This window comes from Rhinoderma darwinii, chromosome 6 (assembly GCF_050947455.1).
Source record: "Rhinoderma darwinii isolate aRhiDar2 chromosome 6, aRhiDar2.hap1, whole genome shotgun sequence".
Classification (NCBI taxonomy): Eukaryota; Metazoa; Chordata; class Amphibia; order Anura; family Rhinodermatidae; genus Rhinoderma; species Rhinoderma darwinii.
This window is the reverse complement of record NC_134692.1, coordinates 67,021,436-67,038,063: the sequence shown is the minus strand read 5'-3', so window position 1 is coordinate 67,038,063 and position 16,628 is coordinate 67,021,436. Positions and strand designations below refer to the sequence as shown.

General features: G+C 41.6%; 1 protein-coding gene across 2 annotated transcripts in view; it reads left to right on the top strand.

Moving 5' to 3' along the window:
* Positions 1 to 14,171, top strand: part of TRPM2 (transient receptor potential cation channel subfamily M member 2) — a 205,024-nt gene extending 190,853 nt beyond the window's left edge. For both annotated transcript variants that reach the window (XM_075829907.1, XM_075829905.1), the window contains 3 exons: positions 8,137 to 8,238; positions 10,609 to 10,725; positions 12,740 to 14,171. In XM_075829907.1, coding sequence (XP_075686022.1) covers positions 8,137 to 8,238; positions 10,609 to 10,725; positions 12,740 to 12,865 — 345 coding nt within the window. In that variant the 3' untranslated portion in view covers positions 12,866 to 14,171. The remainder of the gene's footprint in view (positions 1 to 8,136; positions 8,239 to 10,608; positions 10,726 to 12,739) is intronic.
* The last annotated feature ends 2,457 nt before the right edge of the window (positions 14,172 to 16,628 follow it).

The following is a 16,628-nucleotide window of genomic DNA, read 5'->3' as shown; positions in this document are numbered from 1 at the left end:
TTACTGACACCGGGATTATATTCGTTTTGTCTTTACTGAACATGCAGAAAATATGACAACAGTCAAAAACTTGAGCTCTAGGCAAAATATAACTGGTGCTCGGTAAACAATACAGTCTCTGCTTTTATCCGGCACTTCAATATAACACAGTCTCTTATAATCCGTAATGATTAAAATATGTTCTCTTTATCCGGTGCCTTAGGATAATAAAGTCTCTTAGCTTCCAGGTTTAGTGTAATGTGATCTTTGAGGTCCGGCAATGTAATACAATGCACTCTCTGATGAGCCGGCAGTTAATGGCTCTATGTTACCTTATGCTCAAAAATGGCGTCTTCAGCTTCTTGCTCTAAACACTCTCTTCTTAACTCCGCCGGATCTCCTTAACTTGGAACTCCAGTAAATGCGTGTCTGATACTTCACATTACTTATGCTCTGCTGCTGGCCAGAATGCTCTTTATCTTTTACAGTTATCTGAGTCACAATGTCTTCCTTACTTGCTACAGCTCTCTCAGTCCAGTCTCTCTCTCTTCCTGTCCAGCGCTTCTCTGACCTCTCTCCAGACACTTCCTCACTAGACCTCTCTTGTATATCCCTCCACACACTAAACACTGTCGATGTACTAACCTCACAGCGCCCTCTAGTGGCCGGCCACAACCTCCCATTTCTCAATGCCATACAATCCTTTTGCTGGGTTACATCTTTTCCCCCAGGTTTATCAGTTGCCGTCCCGGCAACTTGCTGTGGCGTCACAAATCCTTCAAACCTAGAAGGAAGTCTTCCAAAATTGGATCGCTGAGAATGACGTACCTGTGACAACTCTTCTTCCACAGGAGTAACATTCTCTTCTTGTACTTCACTGGTATTTTCTTGTCTCTCTGGTACTTGAACCGGCGGACTCCACCAACCTTCATCTATGGGAACGGGTGTTGCAACAGGAGGATCTCTAGTGTTTGCTTCTGGTTCACGACTTATAAATGTGCAGGGTCTCAGCATATTTCTGTGTACGGTTTTCAAAGGGCCACTACTACCCTCCGGCTTGATCACAAATACAGGAATATATGGATTGGGCTGACGCACCACCTCATACGCCAAGGTTTCCCACTTCCATTGCAGCTTTCCTGCTCTTCTTGCACCCTGGTTTCGCACGATTACTCTATCACCCACTTGCAAAGGTAGTTCCTTCAATTTCTGATTTACTGTAAGATCATGAGGCCCCAGTCTCTGCGCCACTAAATTATACATTTCTTGTACCTTGCGTCGATGACCCCACATCCAGGTCTGCGGAATCCACTCTTCTTGTTCTTCCGGGATAGGCATCATTAAATTTAGGGGACATCGTCCATTTCTTCCGAACATTAACAGAAAAGGAGAATATCCAGTAGTGGCATGTACAGTGTTATTATAGATCCAGATTAATTCTGAAATGTAGTCAGGCCATCTCTCTTTTTTTTGTTTCCCCAGTGTTCGCAACAACTGCAATATGGTCCGATTCATCCTTTCACAGGCCCCGTTCCCTTGAGGGTGATACGGGGTCGTGCGGGTCTTTTTAATCTGGTACAATCTGCATAATTCTTCTATTACTCGCCCCTCAAAACAAGCTCCTTGATCAGAGTGAAGCTGTGAAGGACATCCATAGGGTAAGATGAAATGAGTCCACAATCCCTGTGCCGCAGATTCAGCCGTTTGATCTCTGGTAGGTACGGCCACTGTGAATTTGGTGAAGTGGTCTATCACAACCAATAAATATCTGTACCCTTGTAAAGACTCATCTACTGTCAAATAGTCCATCATGACCAACTGTAATGGATAATGCGTCTGTATATGCCCCACCGGAGCTTGTTGTTCAGCCGCTCTGGCCAGGGTGCAATTTCTACAGTTCTGACACACTTTCTGTGCCACTGCAAACAGCAAAGGATGATAGTAGAATTGTTGCAACCAACGGAAAGTCTTTTCAGGACCATAATGCCCCTTTTTCCCATGCATCCACTTAACCGTACTTTCTAACTCTCGCTCCGGCAACACAGCTTGCCAGACGGGTCCTTCCATGGTCGGTAGGAATACTCGGCGGTACAATATCCCTTGTTTTACTGCCAATCTATCTCGTTGGCGATATATTCTCTGTCCCACTCCAGACAATCGCAATCGCTCTCGTTGATTGGGTCGGTATCTCTCTAGCACCCATCTTCTTACAGTCCGAATTTGAATATCTTGCAACTGCTGTTTCTTCCATTCTTCAGCAGTCCATTGATCGATGGTTTCTCTTATGGGCTCCCCAGTATGCACCGGAGCACTTTGAATATTCTCACCTGGCATCTGATCATGTACTTCATTGGCAAGGAAATTGGGAGTCTCTGTTTCCTCTAACTCCTCTTCAGTCAGTCCTTCAGGCAAATCTACTGGATTACGGGACAGGGCATCTGCATTCCCATTAGCTCGTCCTGGGCGGTACTTCACAGTAAATTTAAATTTGCTAAGTCGTGCTCGCCAACGTTGCTCCATAGCACCCAATTTGGCCGAGTCTAAATGGACCAATGGATTATTGTCAGTCCATAACACACACTCTGCGCCCAGCAAGATATCTGCAAATCGCTCGGTAACCGCCCATACGACTGCCAAAAGTTCCAACCGGAATGAGCTATAGTTGTCCGGATTCTTTTCCCCATCTCTCAGCGTCCGACTGGCATAAGCAATGACACGTTCCCGTCCATTCTGCACTTGAGAAAGAACAGCTCCTAATCCTTTTAAACTTCCATCGGTACACAAAACAAATGGTAGAGAGTAATCTGCATACGCCAAGACAGGAGCACTAGTTAGTCGTCTTTTTAACTCTTGGAAGGCTTGTTCAGCCTCTATTCCCCAAGTGATACTTCTCTTATGATCGAATCCCGGTTTGGTTCCATTCAGTAACACATATAGGGGAGCAGCCACCTTAGCAAAATTCTGTATGAACCGTCTGTAATATCCAATCAGTCCCAGGAAACTTCTAAGCTCTGTTACTGTCTTTGGTACCGGCCATTGTTGCACGGCTCGTACTTTGGCATCCATTGGTTGTACACCGTCTCTAGTAACCACGTGTCCCAGGTACTCAATTCTTTCTTTAAACAAGTGACATTTGCCCGGTTTTAGTTTTAGACCATGTTCTTCGATACGCGTAAGTACCACTTTCAATCTTTCCAAATGTTCTGTGAAAGTGGCTGAGAAGATAATGATGTCATCTAGGTAGATGAGCAAACATTCAAAGTTTAAATCTCCCAAACAAACTTCCATCAAGCGCTGAAATGTAGCTGGTGCATTGGTTAGACCGAACGGCATTCTCAAAAATTCGTATAACCCCATAGGGGTGATGAATGCAGTCTTTTCTCGATCTTCTTCTGCAACTGGTACTTGCCAGTACCCACTGGCCAAATCCAGGGTAGAGAAGTATTTGGCCTTACCCAAAGCCAGCAAAGAGTCTTCTATTCGTGGTAAAGGGTATGCATCTCTGACGGTGCAGGCATTCAATCGCCGGTAATCTACACAGAACCGCAAGCTTCCATCTTTCTTCCTTACTAATACTATGGGAGAAGCCCATGGACTTTTACTGGGTCGGATAACATGACTGTCTAGCATGCGTTTTAGCAACACTTTGGCTTCTTGATAAAAAGCGGGCAGAATGGTACGGTATCGTTCTCGTACCGGGTGAGCATTTCCCGTATGTATTTCATGTTCTAAAGTTGTTGTCAACCCAAAGTCTGCTTCATTCTTGGAAAAAGCCTTGGAGTGCTCTCCTAACACTCCCGCCACTTCATCTATTTGTCTGGTAGTCAAATCCGTTCCTTCTAAAGGTATTTGCTCCAGTAATCGCCTCCCAATGGTGTCATTAGCTTGAGTGGTGGCTCGACACACTGTAACCACAGCTACACTTTCACAAGGATAACTCACTTGCCAATCTGAACGGCTTTCCACTTGTTCCTCCCTCACCGGAAACACTTCAGCTACTAGTTCCCGGGGAAATAAGGTTACATTTTGTTTCGTGATATTAACCACTCGTAATAATACTTGTCCAGCCTGTACCTTGCATATCGACCGGGCCACGGCTACTCCTTCTTTCTGCAGAGCTGATTCAATTAACACAGTGGTGCCCTTTAACACTTTATTAGTACCCACTGGCAAGGGTAACAACATTTCATGGCCTGCTGGTACTTGTATACTTCGAGAGGCTGGTATCTTAACCAGTCCTACCCTTCCAGGCCAATTTAACAGTTCTCCATTAATGCGACAATGTTTTAAAGTGCGCTGTAAAGCCATTTGAGAAGGTCGTTGAGTGGGTATTTGTTTCCAGTATTTTGGGCCCAGCTCTTGTGACATTACTCCATCTAAGTCCCGCAATATATTCATTCCTAGAATCACGGGAATTTCAGAGTCCATAGCTTTTTCTACTATGATAACCCCCTTTTTGTTCAAATCACGATTCCATATTGAAATGTCCATTTGTATAACTCCCAGGATAGGGATAGGTAAACTATTAGCTGCCTTGAGTCTTATCCAAGTGTCACTCTTCTCACATAACAAGGAAGGGAAATAAGTTTCAAACACAACTTTATCCATAGTGGTCACTTGAGATCCAGTATCGATTAAACATGACAACTCAACGCCATTGAATTTTGCTACGACGACGGGACATTCCCCCACTATATCTGTAGCATCTAACGCAGGGCATGTATCCGTGGACTCCCCTGTAGTTTGCCCCTCAACTACAGGTCGTTCTAGTTTAAATTCCTGCGATTGCTCTGATAGTGAGAACGCATGCAATTTCTAGCAATGTGTCCTGCTCGGCCACAATTATAGCAGATGGTAGGGTCTGGAGCATTCCTACCTTGCTTCCTCCCATCTGCAAACGACTGTCTCTCTTGTGAGTATCGAACTGGAGTTCCAGGGTCAGGCTTATTAGTAATAGCGGCTTTCAACTCTCTCATGGCACCTTCCAATGACTCCATCCTTGCCTCCATGTCGGGGTTCTTCTTGGTTACAATTTCTGCTTGCCTGACCACTGTATCAGTGCTGGCCGATTCCTCTTTTTCCAATGCGATAGCTTCCGTCAATAATTGATGAATCATCATATCTGGTTCTTTCTTTAACTTTTCCTTCAGAGTTCTCCTTAACGGTGGATTCTTGAGACCTATTACAAACTGATCCCGCAATACTACGTGTACATTGGTAAAGGACCCGGCTGATTGTTCTTCTTTACGTTGCAACATTGCCATTATTTCCTGTAATCCATTTGCAAACTGCGCCAGTGTCTCTTCTTCTTTCTGCTGGCGGGCAAAGAATCGCTTCCTTATCATGCCCTCAGAGGACGTATCCCCATACACATCATCTAATAGCTGCCGAATTTGTTCGAAGGTTTGCCGGTGTCGTGCTGGCTGTAACAAAACGGTTTTCCTAGCTTCTCCTTCTAAGGTACTTAGCGCCAATTCTACTTTTAAATGTGGAGCGACATTACAGAGCCGTGCCGCTCCTTCCAGCCGTTCACTCCAATCTTCCAACAATAGATCAGATCCATTAAACTTTGGCAAATGATTTAAGAGGGCTCCCACCGGTATCATTGGATGGGTCACACTGGATGATAATGTTGTCTCGTCCATTGTATCTGCATCCATCCTGCCGACTACGCCAAGTTGTAATATGACTTTAAGGACAATAATTACTGACACCGGGATTATATTCGTTTTGTCTTTACTGAACATGCAGAAAATATGACAACAGTCAAAAACTTGAGCTCTAGGCAAAATATAACTGGTGCTCGGTAAACAATACAGTCTCTGCTTTTATCCGGCACTTCAATATAACACAGTCTCTTATAATCCGTAATGATTAAAATATGTTCTCTTTATCCGGTGCCTTAGGATAATAAAGTCTCTTAGCTTCCAGGTTTAGTGTAATGTGATCTTTGAGGTCCGGCAATGTAATACAATGCACTCTCTGATGAGCCGGCAGTTAATGGCTCTATGTTACCTTATGCTCAAAAATGGCGTCTTCAGCTTCTTGCTCTAAACACTCTCTTCTTAACTCCGCCGGATCTCCTTAACTTGGAACTCCAGTAAATGCGTGTCTGATACTTCACATTACTTATGCTCTGCTGCTGGCCAGAATGCTCTTTATCTTTTACAGTTATCTGAGTCACAATGTCTTCCTTACTTGCTACAGCTCTCTCAGTCCAGTCTCTCTCTCTTCCTGTCCAGCGCTTCTCTGACCTCCCTCCAGACACTTCCTCACTAGACCTCTCTTGTATATCCCTCCACACACTAAACACTGTCGATGTACTAACCTCACAGCGCCCTCTAGTGGCCGGCCACAACCTCCCATTTCTCAATGCCATACAATCCTTTTGCTGGGTTACATCCTCACCAGCCCATTCCAGTAATCTATCAACCCGATTTGAGATATGATGATTTAGAGTACAGGGAAGACAACACGCTGTTCGACGATCCCGGTCTTTGTGACAGATTTCTCTGTCTGTTCCCCTATTAAGTGAATCTCCCTCTGTCTGGCCTGTCCTAGATTCCCATCCCCCTTCTTACTGGAACATACAATCCCCTGGCTGTCAGAGGAAGTGTCTTGCTGCAGCAGTGATACTGAACTGATATCCTCCTATTCCACCAACTTGGCAAAATTGTGGGGGGGGGGGGGCCAGATCAGGGCTAGCCACCCTGACACTCCTCCCTCTACCCCTCCTTTTAACTGTCACCCACCTAGCCGCCGCATTTTCCTGCAACTCCATGCTACAATCCTCTCCCACATCTGCCCCAGCAGTTAATATCCAAGATCTCTGATTCCAAACGTGCAACATGAAGTGGGCACCCTCACACAGCTGTTCAAGGACTGCATACATTGCACAAGACGCACAATGGACAGCATTGTTAATGATGGAGCACATTGTTACTAATGGAGATGTCACAGATCCAGTAACTTACAACAAGGTAATTTATATAAGTAAATGGAGACAGTGAATGCAAACCAGTTATCCCCTTCTAAATTCCCTGAATCTATAATCACTTAATCTCAAGTAATGTACATTTAAGACAAAACACACTTTAGTTCAAAACACTCTTGAAAGCTCCCACACTGGCTTTCTCAGTTTTCTTTTAAAGTCTTTTTTTTCCCCCACTTATATGCAGAATATGCTGCAAGTGATTCTTCTGGTTGCAAAGGATGAATATAGATGAAACATTTATCAAAACTGAGATTTATCAAAAGGAAAATTGGAGCAGTTGCCCATAGCAACCAATAAAAAGGGCCTTTGAAAAATGAAAGGTGCAACTTAATTGGTTGCGATGGGCAACTGCTCCAGTTTTTCTTTGCACCAGTTTTGAGAAATGTTCCCCATAGTATCTCATTAAATGTAGGAAAGTTGTGTAACTGATTGAGTGTAGTAGATGAACATATAATTATAGTCAGGGGTGGGACAAGGACTCTTGGTGCCCAAGACATGGGAAAAAATGCGCTCTCTTGGTGCCCAAGACATGGGACAAAATGGGCCCCACATCCCCTCGGTCTATCAAATCCAGCGCGACAGCTGTCAAATTAATGGTCATTAATTGCACTAATGGAATGTGCTCATCAGACCCTGGTAATTCCAGTATGATCAACTGCTTGGAACACAGCGTCCAGTTAGTTATACAAATAAATTTAAAGCCAATACATTGATTTTTGGGGCCCCCTCCTTCAATGAAGCCCTCATTCCACCCATGGCTATAGTCAAAATATAGGCCCACAACGATCAGCTGATTGTGACGGTGTCCAGCTGCTGAAAGTTGCAGTGATCAGCTGTTATTGCTGGGATAAGCTGCCGCATCTGCTTGCATCCCTTGTAGGAAATTTGCTGTCAGAGTCAGAACGATCAGCTCAGGAGCCAGGTTGGATGGGGAGAAGTGGCTGATAAGTGGGGAAAGAGGCATTTTTTCTCTATTAAGATATAATATAAAGTTTCTTATGTTCGCTTGCACTATTGATTTATGCAATACTGCATGACTGTTTGTTTTCTTTTCATTTTAATGTAATGGTGTACTGATAATGCACATTAGATAATATGTGTAAACTCACTTCAAATAAATAAAAATGATAAACCACTTATGTTATTTATCTTTCCCTAAACAGGGCTCCCTTGAACCAGGGGAAACACTTCCACGCAAACTAAAGAGGATATTAAAGTACAAATTCTTAGAGAAATTTCAACAATTGTTAAATGAAAGTATTGAAGTAAGATGGAATTCAATATTTATTCATTGCCCTGTATTTACAGCATAAAAAGCCCAATGTATGAAAACGACACACTTTTCTCTTGTGCCAACATTATCTAATATAAAGATCCTCATGTATGGAATCTAGTGTTGTCAAGAACTGGGGTGTTTTCTGTAGCAACCAATCAGATAACTGCTTTCATTTTCAGATCAGCTTTAAAGAAGTAAAAGCTGAATTCTGATTGGTTGCTATGCCCAACACCTTCAATTCTTGACTGCACCAGTTTTCAAACATGAGGCCCTCATGTTTATTGTACTTGTTTTTATCGTTTGTTCATGTTATGTATTTACATCCCCTGTATTTTATATTTACAGCACCCTGCAAGTTAATGATGCTTTGAAATAAATAGAGTCACTAATAGATTTCAGTCTATATGTTTTGGGTGCATACATGTATGCATAAAATATGATATTTTATTTATTTTCGTTAACAAAAAAAAAAATCACAATATTGCAACTTAGTGTGTGTTCACATCAGCGTCGGGCTTTGGTTCATGGGTTCCGTTCGACCTTTCCATCGGAGAAACCAATGAACGGAATGCCAAACGGAATCCATCGTTTCTGTTTCATTACCATTGATTTCAATGGTAATGCTTCCGCTGCAATTGGTTTCCGTTTGTTTCTGTTCCATATGGTTTTTCGTAGAAACAAAAGCATAGTCGAAACCAATTGCAACAGAAGCATTATCATTGAAAGAAATGGTAATGCAAAAGGAAGCTGTGGTTTCCATTTGGCTTTCCGTTCATGGGTTCCTCCAATGGAAAGGTTGAACAGAAGCCCGATGCTGATGTGAACAGTCCCTTAGGATGTTTCTCATCCATTGTGATAGAGAATACAGAAGGAAAATAAATAAAGCTTTGTTCATATATTTAGACTAAATCATACTTACGGTTCTTTAAATGTAAGATGTTATATTAGCTACCAGTCCTTGTATCAGATGACAACTTTGCTTTCGGTCATTAAAGCCTAACGCCTCTCAAAACCTCTATTATCCACAGTGACTTTGCACGGTAAGATTTAAAAAAACAAAAACAATTAAAAACAAAATTAGTTTTTGACCCATTACAGGGACAACTAACATATGTACATTACAATGTGGCGGCACACTAGGTAATTCATGTCCACCATACTGTATATCATTAGAAATAGGGCATCACCTGTATTGATACAAGAGGTAAAATGACTTTTTCAGCACAGCAATCCAGCAGTTTTACTTCTTATAATATAGCAATGCTTCATGTGTAAAATTAGCAGTGTTTTTAAAGAGAATCTGTCACCAGCATTTCACCTATTGAACTTTACTTATCCCTCACTGGCCGCTGCTATCAAAAGTTAATTGCCGTTATCCCCTCTACTAAACTCCTCCTCCGACAGTAAATAACGATCTGCAAACATTTCACGCCTTTTATCGTAATAATCCGGTGTCCTGTTGTACGCACACACCAGAAGAGGACGTCATTGCACAAGCGCGGGATTTAGTGTGCTGGGGGAAGGCGAGGAGCTGTCAATCAAAAGTAAGGAGGCGGGGTAAACTCGGAAAGACTTGAGGAATGAAGATTTGACTCTTTTCAAACAAAGATTTGACTCTTTTCTGCTCATTAGCATATGGTGTGGGAACACTAAAAAACTGAATGCTAAAGCTACAGAGCCAAGAAAACAATTATAGGTTATATAGAAATTATTTTTCACTCACTGCCACCTGGTATTGCCGGTTTAATAGGTGAAATGCTGGTACCAGGTTCCCTTTAAAGTTCTGGAAATTTATTGAAAGAAGATTAAAATAGTGAAGGACACTTTCCAGCTTCTTCCATGGCATTAGGGACAACTAAAGCAGTTTAACAATGTGAGACATTCATCAAACTGCCTAATTTCTTTATTACCAGATTCTTGACCATTAATTGGTCACATTCTTCTGTTGAACAGAAAAACTGCCAACAAGACAATGTAGGAAAAAATGTAACTGTTATGTTGAATTTCTTTTTTTACCAGTTGTTATTTGAAGTTTATAGTACAACCAATTTGTGTTTTTTTTTCCCCTCAACTTTAACTGATAATCTTTTTGGTGCATGAACATATTTGTTTGTAATGCAATTGGTGAAAGCTACTGTTGAACAACTCATCGGTCATCTATCTCATTAGCCATTTTTTTGCTTCAAGCAAGTAAAATGCAGGAATAAAATAAGTATATAAAAAGTTCCCAAAATGGTAGACTGTTGAAGGGCAGGATGAAATTATTGAAAATACAAGTTTTCATTAGACAATACCATATAAATCATTATAATTTTTTGTGTTTGTCAAACACCAATTGTGTTATATGTTGTTACTGCAGGTGTACAAAGGTTATGTGGATGATCCAAGGAATACAGACAATGCTTGGATAGAGACCACTGCGCTAAGCCTTCATTTTGAAAAACAGGATGACCCATTATTACTAGAATTAAACCAGGCATGTTAATATTTACATAGCTATATTACAAGGTAGAATAATATGTAACCATCAACATAAAATGAAATATAACATATGAAAGTAATTATTACATATAAGAAATCAGTAGAAAAATTTATAATCTGTACTGTACCAAATTAAATTGTCATAGAAAAGTTACCTAGGAATATAAAGGATTTTATTTACAAAAATGCAGAAAATGTAATTTCTACATCAGTTTTTTGAGTTGGGGTGTTGATTACTTAAATCCAGAACTTATATTACAGACTTGCTAAATAAAGTATATTCCAATATTTATTAAAACATGGGTATATGACTGACACGTAGGCCTATTTTCTGTCAAATGCACAGATTACCAAGTCGCTACAGATGTAGCCATCTTTATCTTGACTTTTAATGCATTGAATACACAGTGGCAAGATCCTTTATGTTGAGTTTTTCAATGGCTTTTGTTGTGTGATATCACGCTGCAGCAAGTTATCACTGTCAAGATAAAGACGGCTACATCTGTACCTCCTGAGATGGTCCTGGTGTGAGTATCAACTGGCCCAATAGACCAGGAAACATTGGTGAAGTACATCGTAGGGTCAGGCACAGGCAGCTGATAATGTAACTGGCCGGTAAAGGTCTCGGGCCACAGGTTTGAAGCAGGTAGTGGGATCACAGGCTCGTAGCAGGTCACAGCTTGGCAATGGTAGCGAGATACAAACTGGTAGATGGTAGCAGGATACGAACATGTAGTAGGATATGGTCTGGTAGCAGGTAGCAGAATACCGATATGAGCCTTCACAGGAACAAACTAAGTTGGACCAAAGTTGCTCAGGCATCAAGTGATCAGTGAGGCTGTTTTAAGTATGTTCTGGGCATCTGGGATTGGTTGGGGAAGATTTTTAGTGTGCGCCCATTGGCCCTTTAAGGATCAGCAAGGAAGCACCCTATGAGACATAGAGGCGCCTGCAGCAGGAAGGAGAGAAGGAGCGCGCCGAAGTGGAGCAGAGCCATACCGGCGTTCCTGCCCGCCAGAGGAGGCAGCATGCTGGCGGGTACGAACTGCTGATACAACAGCACAACCAAAGTCAAGGCGGCAGAGGTGAGCAATGCGGCGATGGGGACAGTCAACAGGAGTGGTACCTGCCACCAGCATTACAGGTTTTACAGACCAAAACTCTTTGCAATGGCACTTTGTTCTCTGCCTTTGGCATTGCTAGGACACAGGAACCCTGGACAGTAGGTAGTCACAGGCAGTAAAGGATACTGTACCATACTGTTTGCGTAACAAATGTAATCTTACAGCATTGGTTTCTTTTAGTTTAGCGCTTTGCCAGATCTTACTGGGAATTATGCCCTAGGCTACACAAGTCACACATAGTTGTTTTTGTCTATGCATTGGTAAATATCTAGAGGGAGTATTTGATATATATTAACATGATAAATGCCAGTAATTCTAGCCATTTCGTAATTGTAGCTATGGCAAACAGTGCTATCGCTGGTTGTGATGCAGAGAATCTAACTGCAGGAATACTAAATAATTTCTACCAGATCATTATTATGCACAGGAAACTTATTTATTCAGTGAGATTGCACCCAACAAGCTGTTGTTATTGCTTCCGGTCTCAATTTATATCCCCAGAGTAATTCCGTAGAATGATTTCCTCACCCAAAAGGAAGAATACTTGTTTTTGTATGGAATTTACATTCTGAGTTACAATATTTTCTATGTTTATACTGTTATATAACATAATTCTATCTATCACTGGGGTGAAAGTAAGGTTTTAGTAATTCAGTATATTAAATTGGTCTCTTAGAAAAAGCACATGGGCAGTAAATTTGTTAAAAAAATTGTTTGTCCACTAAACAAGGTCTTAGAAATAGGAATAAATCAGAGAGATTGCTATTATGAGTTACCTTAGAGGCCACGGGACTACATTTGGATACATTTTAAGTTGTAAATTCTCTATAGTCTTTAAATATTTTAGTCCTTTAACAATGATTTTTTTCTTTTGTTTCTTTCCAGAATATACAAACTCATGAAAAAGACATTTCTATTCGGTGGCAAGTTGTGGACCAGAAGATACCCCTTTATGCAAATCACAAAGATATTCTTCAAAAGGCAGTAGACTGTTATAATGCATATTATTAGTATAGTGCGTATCCATGTTTTCTGCTGTTGAGTGTCTATTGTGTCCTTTATGTAACTGTTGTTTCCTATATTGCAATATTATTACAAAGCACTTAAACTGTAATTTGCAAACAAATTCTGAAATACCATCTGTTTTGATGATGTTCTGTCAATTGACCTTCCTCTTATCACTTTATATTGCTTTATTCCAGAGAGAGAAAATGTATTACCTCTAATGCCATCATTACCTGACTGGTTGGAGGTTGAACTCTCGGCATCCTCACCGATCAGCTGTTTTAAAGGGGACGCAACACTGCTTTTCCTTCATCATTCACGCTGTGTCTACATTTAACAGTATTGAGCTGCAACGGGAATAATGGGGAAGCAGCCCTCGCACGAGCATTAAAAGCAGCTGGTCGACGTGGGTGCCGAGAGTCAGATATTGATGGCCGATTCTGAGAATAGACCATCAATTTTCTCTCTCTGGAAAACCCCTTTAAAGTGTTAAAATTCTCCTCCTGTGGGAATAAGGTAATATAAACTTTATCCTGTATTATAAGAAATGCTTAAACATCCTTAAATAAAACATGCTGTTATATCACTTTACTAAAGTAATCCTATGCTGTAAATTAGAATACCTATTTCAAGTCATCTTTTAGTCAAGTGATCTGCATAAAATTAGAAGTTATATCCTTATGTAATTTTATGTTTATAGAACATTGCCGTGAATCTGAATAAAATGAATCCTTATTTATAGTATTTAGTGCAATATAAAATGTACAGTATATGTAAAAGATGATTGTGATATAATTATAAACCCAGTTTAATAATATGAGAACAAGCAGCTAATCGGAGGTGTAACTTGAGGCTCCTGGGCCCCAATGCAAAATCTGTAACACTATAATACTGTTGTCTTCTTATGTGGCAGAAAGGCCTTTGGACCCCCTGAGTCTCCAGATCGCATGTGCAATTGCTACCTCTGCAACCCCCATATTTACGCTCCAGAAACTAATTGTAAAACTATTCCTAATGATGATATGTCATGTTATTATAGTGGAGTATAACTTTACTTATATTGCGTTGTATATGGGTGGATTTAACATCAGCAGTTGTTAGCAGTATTAAACAAAACCATTTATCCTAGAAAAATATATATTGTTTGAGTCTATTGATGTGCTCATATTATGTAATTATTCCATGAAGGGATTGTTCCCAAGAGTGCAGATTATTGTGACCACTATCGAGCACATCCATAGACAAAGATAGAGCATATTGCGTCCTATATATGTGTGTTCCTCCTTCGTATACAATAAAAAATACAAAAGTGTGTAAGGCCTCGTTCACATCTGTGTCCGTCTTTTCATTGTTCTGATCCATCAGAGGTGCAGAACTATAAAAATACTGGATGTACCATTGTACAATGGACCCCATCTGCCCACTATGGACCCCATTGACTTTAATGGTTTTCATTGGGTTTCCGCTAGGGTGTCTGTGGTTTAACCAGAAACAATATTGCAGCATGCTACGCTGTTTTCCTGTATTTTTGGCCGGATCTGTGACGGATGCCGCTAATGGGAGCCGCCAACGCAAATGTGAAGAGGCCCTAAGTCTCAATAATAATAATAATAATAATATGAGATCCCAGCCGGTAATAGTGAGTGTTACAGCTGTACAGGTGTCCACTGTGTGCAAATAATTTGTTTAGCATTTCTGTTGCAATCTGCAATATATATTTATTTATGTATTTATCTATATACTTTTTTAAACATCATAATAATAAAAGCTAGCATCTGCTAACATTATTAGGCAGTGGTCAAATTATTAGGCACACATTTCCGCCATTCACTAGGTGCCCTCTTGCCTTCAGAAGCGTCTACTATAAAGGTGAATAAGACCTCTACTGTACCTTCGTATGACTCCAATTTCATGTGAAGTCATACAGTTTTTCTCTGTCTAAAATCTCCTGGTAGATGGCTGCGCTGACTCTGGACTTGATATAACACAGTGGACCAACACCAGCAGATGACATTGCTCCCCAAACCATCAGTGACTGTGGAAACTTCACACTGGACCGCAAGCAACTTAGATTAAGACCACCAGACTCTGGGACCTTGATTTCCAAATGAAATGCGAAATTTACTTTCATCTGAAAACAGGACTTTTGACCACTGAGAAACAGTATTGGTCCACTGTGTTATATCAAATCCAGAGTCAACGGAGCCGTCTACCAGGACATTTTAGAGTACTTCATACTTCCCTTTGCTGACAAGCTTTATGGAGATGCTGATTTCATTTTCCAGCAGAACTTGGCACCTGCCCACACTGCCAAAAGTATCAATACCTGTAACATCCATGGTCGCTGACCACGAACTCCTTCCATCCAGTCGACACCCTTCTCTCAAGAGATGTCTGCACATTCGGCCACGCTGCTCCACAGTGACCACCAGGGTGCGCTCACGAGCTCAGTCCAGACTTAAGAAGCCAGAGTGCATGCATGTTGGTGATTGAGCTAATTGCTCGCAGAGCACCCTGGGCTATAAGAAGGTCCCAGCCCCATCCTCCCACACCTGAGCATTGTTGTCGTATTCCAAGTCTGTCTTGCAAATGGTCCCCTAGTGTTTCCTGCTCCCAGTATTCCCTGTTCCTGTATCCTGATCTAGTACCGTGCTTTGCTTAGCTGTAGCCGTGCTGTGCTGTATACCACGCTTGTCCTGCTTCTCCACGCCTGACGTCTACCTGCTGCCTAGTTCCTGCCAAGCCTGCCTTGCCACTGTCCGAGCAGCAACAGGTACTTAATATAAACTATAGACTCTGACCTGCGTCCTGTTGGCCAGCTGCCATACCGCCAAGGTTGTACGGCAAAGTGGGTCCACGAACCCTACGTGACAATACCTGGTTTAATAACCACAGTATCACTATGCTTCATTGGCCAGCAAACTCGCCTGACCTAAACCCCATAGAGAATCTACGGGGTATTGTCTAGAGGAAGATGAGAGACACCAGACCAAACAATGCAGACGAGTTGAAAGCCGCTATCAAAGCAACCTGGGCTTCCATAACACCTCAGCAATGCCACAGGCTGATCGCCTCCATGCCACGCCTTCGTAATTCATGCAAAAGGAGCCCCGACTAAGTAATGAGTGCGTATTCCTGTACATACTTTTAAGTAGGCCAACATTTCCATATTAAAAATCATTTTTTAAATTGGGCTTATATAATATTCTAATTTTCTGAGACACTAAATTTTGAGTTTTCATTAACTGTTAGTCATAATCATCAACCTTAAAAGAAAAAAATGCTGGAAATAGATCACGTTTTGAATTGAATTACTGAAATAAATTAACTTTTTGATGATATTCTAGTACATTAGAGTCTCTAGTTTGAGAAATAGACGCCTCACAGGTCCTCAACTGGCAGCTTCATTAAATAGTACCCGCAAAACGCCAGTGTCAACGTCTACAGTGAAGAGGCGACTGCGGGATGCTGGCCTTCATGGCAGAGTGGCAAAGAAAAAGCTATATCTGAGACTGGCTAATAAAAGGAAAATATTAACCCCTTAGTGACCACTAATACGCCTTTTAACGTCATTTACTACTGGGCTTTAGGCTAGGCTGACGCCTTTTCACGTCAGCCTAGTCTAAGTCCTGCACGGGTCTCCCGTGCAGGCAGGAGTCGGGGCTCTGCTGTCTGATGACAGCTGAGCTCCTGCTCCAACGCCCGCGATCGAAGTTTACTTCGATCGCGGCCGTTTAACCCGTTAAATGCCGCCGTCAATAGCGACCGC